Source organism: Ascaphus truei, chromosome 8, assembly GCF_040206685.1.
Source record: "Ascaphus truei isolate aAscTru1 chromosome 8, aAscTru1.hap1, whole genome shotgun sequence".
Lineage (NCBI taxonomy): Eukaryota > Metazoa > Chordata > Amphibia > Anura > Ascaphidae > Ascaphus > Ascaphus truei.
In genome coordinates, this window is record NC_134490.1 from 43,397,055 (window position 1) to 43,410,609 (window position 13,555).

Below are 13,555 nucleotides of genomic sequence, written 5' to 3' on the forward strand. Positions count from 1 at the left end.
GTCTCCCAAAGAAAAATATCTGGGATCACTTCCTTCCCCAAGCACTCCCTAGACGTCCAGCCACCAGATGGGAAACCATGAACTAAGCTTAAACCATTTCAAATAGCTGTGTGTATACATATATACTGCAGCGTCACCCTTTCCAAAATGTCTTCCTCCCACCCTTCCAATGGCAAGTATCAGACTTCTCTCTAAATCTCAATGTAAACAGACCTTTGCTTACCCTTGAATGCCTCCTCTACTTATTACATCTCCTTGTCCAGATGGACCTGGTATGCCACGATCACCTTTATACAGAATAAAACAAAAATGATTTAAACTCGCATACATATATACTGTAGTTACAATAATTTTGCAGCATACACATGAGTTATCACAATGCAGCAAACTTTGAGCATTACAGGTCAACCCTGTTCAAAAAGGTCTTTTGGGAACACACAAAAACTCTCTCCCTTTTAGACCCCTGTGTAACTTGGATATGTAAATGCATTGGCTTTAGGACTTGAGTCTGATCCCTCGACTGTCCTTTTTGGCGATTTGTTCCTGTTTTTCATCGACCAGAGGGACTGCACAGGACCAACAAGTTCAGCCTTTGGGAAGGGACCGTGTGGAAATCAATTTTTACATTTTATTGGAAGTTTTTATACTGCCCATATTTTATATAAAGTGATTATATTTTGAATTGATGGTGTCTTTCTTTTGCGCTCTCTTTTCTTGTTTGTATGTCATTTTCAGTCAACTAGGGTTGGGCGATAACAAAAAAACTCCCAATAATGCCAATAAATGTATCACGATCACGATATGCATTTGTTACAATAAGCCAAAAATGATCAAGTGAATCTAAATAAAGTGTTTAAAAAAAAAAAATACATTGTTTAGATTTACTAGAACAAAGGGGCTTTCATTCACAAACACTTCACCTTTTCTCACCTTCACCCTCATCCCATCATTTTCACCCTTAGATAAACCATTTAAAAACACATTTAATTAATAAAATGTGAATACATAAAACAAAACAAGCTGCCAGACGCTGCTCCTCCCTCTCTGCAGGCAGAAACATGGCCGGTAGAGGTTAGCGAGAGAAGCGTATCTGAGTCTGTCAGCTCTGAGGAAGAACACACACCCAACCACACGTCACACGAAGCATTACTGCACTAATAAATAATTTCACATAGATGTACCGTTGGTTTTTAGTACTGTGGTATTATTATGGTACCAGTATATTGCCCAACCCTAGTTCTGACCACTTGGAGCTTGGGACAGTGGTGATATTCTTTTCTGTTATGTAGTAGCCACCAACTAAAGCAATAAATATTGATTTATCATTGGGATTTTTCAAAGCTATGAAATACATTGGGTTACAAAAGTTAAAAATTGTTGCAATGGTGTTACAGAGCAGAGGGCTCTCTCGATTAGAAATATTATACCCTTATGAGGATATATTTTATTTATCCTCTAATTGTCATTAGAAATAATTAAATAAAGCAGTTACAAGCATTTAATTGGTATTATGTTGGACTGAAAAGATATACTGGCACTCATACGGATCTTGGAAAGAGGGGTTTGTTGACGATCAAAGTTTTGGGGACAGTCGGGCAAAGGATGGGTCACCCACACCCCAGGAACGTTTTGTGGTCAGCATTAAGCAAATAAATGCAGTAACGCCTTGAAAAGCGGTTTGAGTGTGGCAACTTTGTTGGAGTGATTGTATTAAAGACTGTTTGAGAAGGACGCCACAAGAGGCCAAGTTGAAGAGTGCACCAGAGGTTTGCTGTGTTTTTTTTTATAAACATTCTCAGGCTATCAAAGATGATACACAAATGTGACCGTAACGTCAGTCTTAGATCTGATCTTTTGGTAAATCTCGAGTATGTGCATGTTGCACTGGTCCAGTGTACATTAAGAGCACAAACATGTAAAAGTATAAATCAAGGGTCTCCAAGTATGCTTGCTTTTGTTAAGAAAATGGCACCCATTTTTTCAATGGTTTAAAAGCCTGCCAAATATTTTCTCTATCAAATATCAGCATTCTTTGACGATAATGATCTTCACAGTAATCATTTCCTTTTAATGCCAAACCTCATACAGACCTTGCCATCTGTCATGGTCTCTTCCTACAATGCCATCTACACTTCCCTGCCACACACGTTCAGCTTCAATTTTACGACCATGGTCTTCTCCCCAATCACGACCGTCTCTAAAATTGAGAAACAAAATGTCAAGTTTTTATTTTTGTTTTTTTTTAATGCCACACCCCACAATACTTTTGATCTAGTACCTACAGAAGAGCTTTTGCAAAGGGCAGCAGCGTAACCAAACCTTTTCTGTAGTTTCAAATAATGAAACTGGGTCTTCTGTTTGTGAAAGTCCCTGTTATTTAGTGTTAATCGTGGTTAACTGCAGACTTGCAGAGTGATTATTGTATCTGTTCTGACAATATACCTATCCCTCCTGGTTCAAAATAAAGCAGATCTCGTGTGTGTGTCTATGACAACAAAACAAACCATAAATTGCCGGAACACCCTCCCCCTTTTTCCTAGGACTTTGTCTCATCAATCCTTTTTAGGAAATGTGAATAGCTGTTGAGTAAGTCAATGAATGACGTTACCACGCAGCATAGCGTTATGTATAGAGTTCCCTTTACTGCTTAGCCCCTGGGGGTCAGCGCCAAAGGAGCGTTACATCTGCTGTACTAGGAATATTAGAGTATGGAGGTGAGTGCTGTCCAGAACGTTTTAACCAGTACTGAATAAAAAGTGGGCACTGGAGGGATAACATCTGAAGAGATTGTTCAAGTTTAGTAATGACGGAGATGGTGCGTGAAATTTACCAGCAACGGTTTTAAAGAACTTTGTTGGAATTTTCCCCCAAAACAGCATATATTGAAGGACACAATTAGAGCAGTTGTGTAATGGATTGGCACATCCATGACTCATAGCAGTAATAATTTGTGAGCAACAGGTGACAGGCGCCCGAATTTACAAGTAGTGTCAGCAATACTCTTTCAAAAAATAATTTTAAAAAATGCCGATCTGAGACTAGATTTCTCTATTATCAGTCCTGTGTCCCGCCATCGTTTGCCCCTCAAATAATCCTCATACAGATGCAGCCAGTCACGTTTTCCCTGCCAGGAGAAACAAAGGCCCAGGTCCTGCCGTTTCCCCCAGCAGCAAGACATTTTCTATGGAGAGGTCCATTTGGCAGAATAGACCCAACGCAGGCAGCCGCGGTTTTACTCTCCCAGGAGCGGGGGCTGTTTGCATTTCTTCCTGCGGCTAGGTGCACAGCAAGTTTTTTGCTAAAATTATGCATGTATTTTATTTGCATTTGATACCAAGTATTTTTAAAATTAAAAACCTTAAATTAACAAGGGGTAAATCTGTTTACCAACCTTGCTGGTGGTGGGACACCCCGTCCATCATTAATGCGTTTTTCATATCCAACCCATCCATCACGGGGATCTCGCCCATGACGGTCTGATCCACTATAACGTTCGGGGTAATTCTGAAAAATAAAGGAGAAACTATATCAAATTCTGCACGGCATTAAAATAAAAAAAAAATTCAGCATCGCAAATAAAGCAGCAAACAGATCTACACCAGGATACTTTGATCTGGAGAAATTAGGAGTGTTTTTTCCCTCTTCAAAGATTTTCACCAGATAGACTCATGCCATCTATCTAATCAACAGCCACCTTCCCTTGCAGGTCAAACCCTTCCAACTAAGGCCATTCTAATTCCCAAATGGGCCAGGACATCATAGGTGAATGATCTCCAGATCCGAGGGTCCAATTTAAAAATAAAATTAAATCCCAAAACTAGGAATCGTAAAGATTCAAAGTAATACAAAACTAGAAGCCAATTAGGTTTTACAGCAGAAACTACCCCCAAAACCCTACTGGGTATGCAATACAAAAAAAATATTTTGGGGGCATTTTCTGTTTACTGCAGCAAGGAAAAAAAAGGTAATATATTTGCCAAGAACCATAACATTTAATTTCATTTTTTTGTATATTGCTACAGTTTTATTATTGGGCAAGTCAAGTAAAAAATTTTGGACAACTGGTAGTCCAATCTTTTTTCTTTGTACTATACTGTAAAACATTTAATACTAACCCCATCTCTGCTTCCAAAACCTGATCTTGAGCTCTCTCTCCTGAAATAGAATAGAAAAGATGTTCAAAACAAAACGTATAGCAATAATTTAATGTAAACTAAACAGTTCTCCAATGTAGTCGCAATAAGTAGTATGCGAAGATGAACATATCGGATGCTTTGGCATTTGTATATTATTTCTTCAGTAAAAGTTTCAATGGAACTGTGTCCTATTGAATGGATGTCAAAGGACCAGCATTGACCCTCATGAGATTCAGTGAACATTATGGCCTTTTTTTTGCCAACGGCATCCAGAGTGCAGAAGCCTGATCTGAACCAAGAAGACTTCAGTTACTCATTACAGCCGTGACTTACAATCATGTAATTGCAACACAGGTGTGTGTGTGTGTGTGTGTGTGTGTGTGTGTGTGTCAGTATGTATGCAGCACTTCAGCACCAAAACGGTTAAAGATACAATCCCTGATAGCACCACAGTGAACCAGTAGCTGCAAAAAGTTTTACTGCTGGAATCTCTAATCAGTGCCATGTCTAATTAATCAAACAATAAGAAATTATTTGATTTTACATAAGCTTCTACCATGAGAGATGTGCATGTTGAGCAGAAAATGCCCCCCTCTTGCACAAGCAAATTGACATCATGGAAGAGAGCCCATATGGCCCAATGGTAAAATGAGACTGCTGACGAACCAGAAGTAACCAACTTGGCAATCCCGTGCAAAAGAAAATCCTTCTACTGACCTCTCCATATGTAAAGAACGATCTGGGTATCGGCCACGATCCCGGTGGTCAAAATCATGAAAGCGATCTGATCTGCTTAAATCACGGTATCGATCATCCAAAGCTATTCGCTTTGCCTCGGGCCAGTAAGAATCATCTCTCCTATTGACAAAAACAAATGAGATATTACTACAAAATAAACCATGGTAATTTTTTCCAATTTCACATCATATGAACAGGTTTATAATTCACGGCTATTGTGACACTCACTATTGCATGAAGGTTCATCAAAATTTCTTATATGCGCTTTGCCTCAAATATAATAAAATATTAAGCTCTTAAGGCTTCATAGCCCGAGTAGATGCAGGTTTTTTTTAGTCTAAAATACGGTTCAGAAATGGTAATGTTATGCAATTTTTAGCATTTTCTAAATTATTTACAAAGGCTGCCTAATTATAGGCCTACAAGTTTCATAAAGCTACAAGCTTTCATAAAGCATCAACAGTTGAAACAACGGCTTTTGTGTCAAGTCACATTTCAATAACATGAATATGAATACTAAACTGCAAAATCTAGTAGCCATATTGGTCCTGTTTTCTTGCAACCAGATTTGTTTCTTTAATGGATTAACACGAGTCCCTTTAAAACAGAGGTTCCCAACTCCAGTCCTCAAGGACCACGAACAGTGCAGGGTGTAAAGAGGCAGCCCAAGCTGCACTTTACCTTTATTGAAAACAAATTACCTAAACTGCCGATCGATTCTGGAAACAAATTAACCCTCAGTCAATTGCGAATATTCCTAATCAAATCCCATTAGTGATGGAAATAGGAAGGTGTCTAGCTAGCTACATTAGCAATACTATGTCCAAGTTTCAAGAATTGGAAACATTATTGCTGTGAAATCCTAAAAACGTATTGTTTGAAGCCTAAAGACAGTTTTACAATATATTCTATATATTGTGACTATGTTGTCATCTTATTTGGAAAGATTCCCATTGATGCCGCCTCCCTGCGTCCCACCCCTTCCACTATATTGTGTTTTGTTTCCCTAATTGCATACAAATTGAGAACTTTGTTAAAATAGTGTTAAAAAACAAAGCCTGAATACGTATAAGCATTAGTCGTACCTTCCATCAGCATCATATTGTCTTCTTATGTTAGATCTGCGATCTTGTTCATAACGTAGCCGCCCTTGCTGGCGTCGCAGTTCCTCTCTCTCCCTCTGAATGCGATCCTGTTCTCTCCTCCTCTCGTCCTCTATGCGCATTCGCTCTCTTTCTAGGTTCTCCCTCTCCATCCGTTCTCTGTCAAGTCGATCTCTTTCAAACTCAAGTCTCGCACGCTCCCTGCGAAGTCTCTCTCTTTCTTCCCTTTCGCGTATGATGAGGACTCGTTCCCTTTCTCTCCTGTCTCGTTCTCTGTTTCATTTGAGATACATTAATAGGAGAGATCCAGATGTCACAATTTAGCTTGTTATAAGATTAGAGAATGTTGGTGCCCGTGTTTCGGAAATAGTATAACAAACATTACACAAACTAATCGTAATGGTTAGACCGAGTTAAATCAAAGTATTGAACACAATTATTGCTTGAGTTTAAGTTATTTTTGGAGCTTACATTTAAAAGCACCATAACTGCATAGGGCCAAAAGCAAACCAATAGCTGTGATACGTTTAACATGTAAATAAATATAAAACATCATCCAAAGGCAGTTGTCTTTTTTTTTGTTTTGTTTTTTTAAAGTGCTCTTAGTGTTGGTAAACATTTTAAATTAAAACTTGTGTGTTATTTTATCTTCATGATACTCTGTTTTGTTTCATTTGTTGCGGTCATACATTTCATTACGTTCTCCTGGGGGCGGGAGTTAACTAAACAAAATAATAAATCTAGACTTTAATGCAGAGGGCCTCTATGAAATGTAATTTATAACCACTGCCAACCAAGTGTCAATGAAACATTGTTGCAGCGCCCCAGGGAAGGAGGTGGACTAGAGGTACCTAAGATACTTCAATATTATAAAGGTGGCCCAATTAGGTCAACTGATTTATAGGTACCTAGACGAAGACATAGTGTGTTGCGTGGATATGGAAGCTGAAACTCAGGCATGGTAAACTACAGGATATTTTATGGTCCTCCAAAAGAGCAAGGAACAAAAAACAGACATCAAATCATTGTATTTTGTTGGATAATAATGGGGGTGTCTCAGCAGTGTCCTCCCCCGATCACCACGAAACTATAAAACCATGTCCTTTCTCCGGGGTTGAAAGATTAAGATATGGAAAGGAGCAAACCTGCTCCAATTGGGACATATATATTAACGAACAGTTGGTTAACCAAGGAAGAAGTTCATAGGCGGATTGATAAAATTAAAGTAAATAAGGCACCTGGCCCCAATGGCATAATCCAAGAGTTCTTAAGGAGCCAAGTTCAATCATAGCCAAACCATTACATTTAATATTCAAGGACTCCATTTCAACAGGCTCAGTACCACAAGATTGGCGTAAAGCAGATGTGGTGCCTATATTTAAAAAAATAAGCTAGGTCACAACCAGGGAATTACAGACCTGTAAGCCCGACATTAATAGTGGGGAAGCTACTTGAAGGCTTAGTAAGGATAGATAATATTCAGGAATATCTAACGGAAAACAAAATTATTAGTAATAGCCAGCATGGATTTATGAAGGATAGGTTGTGCCAAACTAACCTTATTAGTTTCTTTGAGGTCGTAAGTAGGAATTTAGACCAGGGTAATGCAGTTGATGTGGTCTACTTAGATTTTGCAACAGCGTTTGATACGGTTCCACACGAGGTTAGTGTACAAAATAAGGCAAATTGGTTGGAGGATAGACAGTTGTCATAACAGTAACTTTTTCAGGTTGGGCTAAGGTCGTGAGTGGAGTACCTCAGTTATCGGTACTGGGACCCCTGCTTTTTAACTTGTTTATTAATGATCATGAGGTTGGCAGAGAACGCAAAGTCAACATCTTTGCTGATGACACTAAATTGTGTAAGGTAGTAGAATCAGAGCAGGCTGTAATTTGAGAAGGACCTGGATGGACTGTAAATTTGGACAGGTAAATGGTAGATGTAAGGTTATGCATTTGGGTAAAAAGAATAAACAGGAGATTTACAAATTAAATGGGGATAAATTAGGAGAATACTTGATGGGTAGGGATTTAGGAGTGCTTGTAAACAGCAGGCTTAGCAATAGTGCCCAAAGTTATGCAGTAGCAAAAAAGGCAAACAAGATCATATCTTGCATTAAACGGCAATGGATGGACGGGAAGTAAACATAATTATGCACCTTTATAAAAAAAACACTAGTAAGACCACACCTTGAATATGGAGTACAACTCCATAGAAGACATTATGGAAAAAGAGAAAGTGCACCAAATTAATAAAGGTGATGGATATGAGGAGAGGCTAGCTAAATTAGATTTGTTTACATTAGAAAACAGGCATCTAAGGCTATGTCCCCAGTATGTTCTACAGCGCACGCCGCATGAACAAGTACCGCCCCTCAATGGGGCTGGGCCCACTATGTACTTTAGCACGGATTTGGCATCCGCGCTATATGACGAGTTTTTGAAAAGACACTAACATTGTACTAACATTGTATTTACAACTAGCGATGGAGGGGTGGCTACGCCCCTGCAAAACCCCAGCCATGCCCCTGTCGCAATCTCCTATGTCTACCCCCAGACCGCGGTTGGCACGCGCTACAGTGGAGACTGGGACCGCGGCCTAAGACGGGATATGATAACTATATACAAATATAGTCGGGGACAGAACAAGGAGCTTTGAAAAGAACTATTCATCCCAAGGGCAGTACAAAGGACTCGGGGGCATCCCTTAAGGTTGGAGGAAAGGAGATTTCACCAGCAAAGGAAAGGGTTCTTCACAGGAAGGGCAGTTAAAATGTGGAACTCATTACCAATGGGAGATGCAATAGATTTGTTCAAAAAAGGCTGTACATCTTTTTAGAAAGGAAAGGTATACAGAGATATACCAAATAAGTAAACATGCGTTGGATGTTGATCCAGGGAGTAATCTGATTGACAATTTTTGGAGTCAGGAAGGAATTTATTTTTCCCCTTATGAGATATCATTGGATAATATGTCAATGTGGTTTAGTCGTCTTCCTCCGAATCAAGAACTACAGATAAGATAAAAGTATGTCATCTAAATTTAGCATAGGTTGAACTTGATGTACGTAGGTCTTTTTTCAACCTCATCTACTATGTAACTATGTATATCACCCAGGGAGGCAAAACTACCCCGCTTAATTAGAAACATCTTCCAATTAAGACACGTTAACAGTAAAATTACGTTGGTCAATCTTAAACCATTTGAATCATTACATGAGAACGCTTTGGAAGCATCCAATATTATCTCCAGTCTATACACTACTAGTTCACATACAGGAGGAATCAAAAGACAAATATATGGTAAAATGGGAACGAGAACTGGGAAAGGTTTTTGACTTGGATGACTGGGCTGACATTTCAACGACATCTGCATAATCCTCAATGTGTGTGACCACAAAGAAAAAATACTAAAAGTTGCTTTATAGGTGGTAATTTACCCCAACCAAACTGCATACAATGTTTCCGACCCGCTTCCTGCTTTGTTGGCGAGGTTGTGGCTAAACAGCCTCCATTACACATATTTGGTTGTCTGGCCCCAAACTCTAGATTATGTTAATCAGATTTTCACATGCTATCCCAAATGACTGGGGTACGAACACTGCGTGACTCATGGTCGGTACACTGGGTAGACCGGTACCAAAAACACAGATAGGCACACCCAAAAACCCATCTAATTTCTATTGCAACAAAATGTGTAAATGCCCACAATAGCAAACCCCCAATGCACCAATCGTAACACAAGCTAAGATGATGATTTGGAAAGTATTACCTATGGAGACACTTAAGGCATATATGGTAGACACCACGTGAAAATTTGACCAAACAGCGGCACCCTGGCTGGCGTGTTTTAGTCATACCTGAGGATTTAAGATTTTTTTTTAATATGTATTTCAACTGTGTACGCGATTTAACTAATTGTAATGTCTGTGTACAGTGACCCAAAAGATGTGACCATCGTATGGAGAGCAAGCTGGAAGCTAAACCAACGAAGACTATGAACTATTACTTTTAAATTTTACTTTGTTATCCCAACCCCCCCCCAACTTCCCCCACTACCTGGTCTTGTAATTTACCCCATCTCTTACCCTCTCATGGGTGTTTACCCACCACCTTACTGCCCCCACCCATTCCCCCCTGCCTTTCCCAGACTTTTTCTTAAAATCCTAGTTACACAGAGTTTACCATAATATCCTTCATGCGTGCGTGGCTTATGTTCCAGACAGTGATGACAACAATGTTATATTCCATGCCCCCCTTCCCTTTCTAATTTCTGTTTTCCATAATCTGGAAAAAGTACCATAAAATGAGCTGTATTATTACTTAAAATAAATAAATCACGGCTTACCTTGCTCTTTCCATTTCTCTTATCTCTCGCTCTCTTTGCCTCTGACGTTCACGCTCTCGCTGCTCTTTAATTTTATCGAAGGACAACATGTCTTTCTTTTCTTTACTCTCAGATTTACGCTCCTGACTTTTGGAACTCTTTAAAAAAAAAAAAATACACTGTATAAGTATATATTTTTATATATATTTTATTTTTATTTTAAAAATCACAATTATCTGTCATTCTAGAAAATGTGTATGCCGCTATCAAATTCGCAACTGTTTGCAGCAAGGACAGTGACTAAGACCATTAAACAAAAACCTCTCAGATTTAGGATCATCAGATTGTGTGTGCTGGTTAATGTACTGATCACTACTACAATGAAGCAATCTTGACTTTATAGTGGGGTATTCAATGCCAGGAGTGGATGCAACCAAAATATTACTGGCGAGATCGTGTCCAATTATGCTTAATTAATGTTGGTGCCTGAGAACAAAGGTAGCATCTCTCACCCAGTAAAGCATTAACCAGCACACGCAGACACCATAAATCTTACAATCTAATTGTATGTGGATACTGGGATTTGAACCACTTCATAGACCATGACGTTACCCGTATACGCTTTGTTACATGTACAAAATCAGCACACAGCAAATAAAAAAAAAATCTATGGATACTCCTGTATAAAAATGTCAAGTTTTTCAACATAGGATCAATAACCATTTATTACTTACTACAAATGTCATATTTTATTCGCTATTTTAAAGGACACTGATCAACAGTGACTGTTTACGAACTATAATAAAAGGTTTATCTATAGACAAACAAAAACAATTCTTACCCTTTCCTTTGAGTTGGATGACGTTTTTACACTAATGACAGGTTCCCCCTTAGATTTATCCATTACAACAATTCTTTCAGTTCCTCTACTCCCTAAAAAGAAAAAGAAAAAAAAAAGTTACATCAAATCAAAGAAATTAGTTTGCTTATTTTAAAATAACAGGTGTTGTAACAACTAGATAGCAATACAGGGTTTTACATGGTCATATAAAATTACTTTACATAACACTTTCAGCAGCTTACCCCATCAGCAGTAGGCCCACCTTGCCCCCACCCTCTTTTCTTTTAATGTAGAGGTACGAATCAATGGCCCCTGCAGCTGAAGCGCTTTCATTTCAGCTCCACGGATACCCTGATATTTACCAGAGAGGGTGATGTCAATACTTTGAGGTTTAAAACCAGTGAGTCACGATGGCCAAAAGGAAGTCTTAATTAATGTTGCGGCTTCCTATTGGCTCACGTGAGAAGGGAGATTAAAACCTCAATTTTGTTTTCCCCGGAGAGGATTGTACCAACAGGAACCAGAGTGCCTTAGGAGTAAATTCATGTTCCCAAGTGGGTCAATGGCATTAAAGTTCGAGGTACCCTTCCATGTTAATCACAGTTAGTAGTACACCTCACCGATACTGTGTATTTATAAAAAGGTATCAGGTGTGTCAATCACTAGAAGGGATGGTTTGATGTCTGTCATAGGTGTGGTTATCTCAGTTTAATGTGTAGGATGATAGAAATGATTATGTACCTGTTTAAAAAGGATTACTCTCTCCCTACCTGAATTATCAATTCAGCTTCTGTGTAAGCTCAATCATAGGTAGCACCCTCCATATCAGTTAGAGCGAGTCTCTCCATCTTTTTGTATTTTTTACCCTTCCCATGCATCAAGGAATGCTTTAGTTTACCAGATTTGCTACTTCTTGACCGATCAGATGTCCCAGGTGCCTGCTCCTCTTTGTCTTTTCCCTTATCTGTTTTCGTAGCATCATCTTTATCAGTCACTTCATCCTTCTTGCTTGGTGTTGAACTACACACACACACAAAGGAATACATAAGTATGCATATACAATGGTACATCAATTTTATTTTTTGTATAGGTCAGGTTTGTTCCTGTGGAATCCCAAACACTACACATGACTAAAACCAGCAGTCTTCTTTACGAAACCTGAAGTAGGTATTTCTAATGGCTTCTTGATCTTGATAATCCACATCTATCTTCCCGACTGTTAGATAAGATTTGACCAATAGTTGTTCAGTGTGAGAAGAAATGAGCCATAACATTATGGTACAGCAGGGCCCAGGGTATACGGCGGGTTCCGTTCCAGAAGCCCGCCGTATAGTGAAAATTGCCGGAAAGCTGATCCGGCGATTTTCACTGCTGCGCATGCGCAAACCGGCATTTTCACCGTTCTGCGCATGTGCGACCTGCGGTCTTGCGCATGCGCGCACCCGCCCATTCGCGAATTCAAATTCAACATGGCGGCCCCCATCTCGGTGCCGCCGTATCAGCGGATCGCCGAGAAGCGGGGCCCTGCTGTAATAAAAAAAAAATGTTGCATAATCACAGCTCTACGATTATTAGAATCACTGATTAACCCTTAAGAGTTAACACTCTAAAAAAGTGTACTAAGACGGACCACAAAAATAAGTGTGTCATGCAACTGCTCCAAATGCAAGAAAATTGTTGATTTTGTTCATTACATTTAATGCATTTTATCTAGTCAGAGGAGTATACAAGTCCAGTCAAGCAAATCGATTTGATTTATTTAACGAAAAAGTGATGGTCCTAGATGCAGAATTTGATACATTCCAATATTAAACTTAACATGTCAAAAACAGAGCTCCTCATATTTCCTGTCAAACCTACCTCCATCCACATTACTGTTAGTACTTCCATCATTCACCCAGTGACACAAGCACGCTGCCTAGGGGTCACACTCTACTCTCTCATTCAAAAGGTAGCAAAAACCTGTCATTTTTTTCCGCCGCAATATTAAAAAGATACGACCTTTCCTCTGTTGCCCAAATGCTAAAACTGACACAGGCCCTCATTCTCTCCCGTCTCCATTACTGTAACCTCCTGCTGCCTGGCCTTCCTGCCTCCCCTACAATGTAGCCTAAACACTGCTGCCAGAATCACTATGCTCTTTCCTAAATCTGTCTCAGCGTCTCCCCTACTGAAATCCTTCTGGCTGCCTATAAAATCCCATATCACACACTTGATTCTCCTCATTTTTAAACTTTACACTCTTCTGCTCCTCCTTACATCTCAGCCCTAATTTCTCGCTATGCACCATCCCGACTATTGTGTTCTGCTCAAGGAGGTCTTCTCTCTACCCCCTTTTTGTATCTAAAGCCCTCTCCCGCCTTAAACCTCTCACACACTGCCCCACACATCTGGAATGCCCTTCCCTTCAA

General features: G+C 39.4%; 1 protein-coding gene across 10 annotated transcripts in view; it reads right to left on the reverse strand.

Annotated features, from left to right (window-relative positions):
* The window catches only part of SAFB (scaffold attachment factor B), a 41,645-nt gene that overhangs the window by 2,121 nt on the left and 25,969 nt on the right, over positions 1-13,555 (reverse strand). For 7 of the 10 annotated variants that reach the window (XM_075611715.1, XM_075611719.1, XM_075611718.1 and 4 more), the window contains 9 exons: positions 12,043-12,164; positions 11,145-11,236; positions 10,325-10,461; positions 5,960-6,250; positions 4,854-4,994; positions 4,116-4,155; positions 3,392-3,504; positions 2,091-2,197; positions 224-287 (listed from right to left, as the gene is read on the reverse strand). In XM_075611715.1, the coding sequence (XP_075467830.1) occupies positions 224-287; positions 2,091-2,197; positions 3,392-3,504; positions 4,116-4,155; positions 4,854-4,994; positions 5,960-6,250; positions 10,325-10,461; positions 11,145-11,236; positions 12,043-12,164 (1,107 nt within the window). Of the gene's footprint in view, positions 1-213; positions 288-2,090; positions 2,198-3,391; positions 3,505-4,115; positions 4,156-4,853; positions 4,995-5,959; positions 6,251-10,324; positions 10,462-11,144; positions 11,237-12,042; positions 12,165-13,555 lie in introns of all 10 variants that reach the window. The other 3 variants (XM_075611724.1, XM_075611723.1, XM_075611722.1) reach the window with 1 other exon arrangement.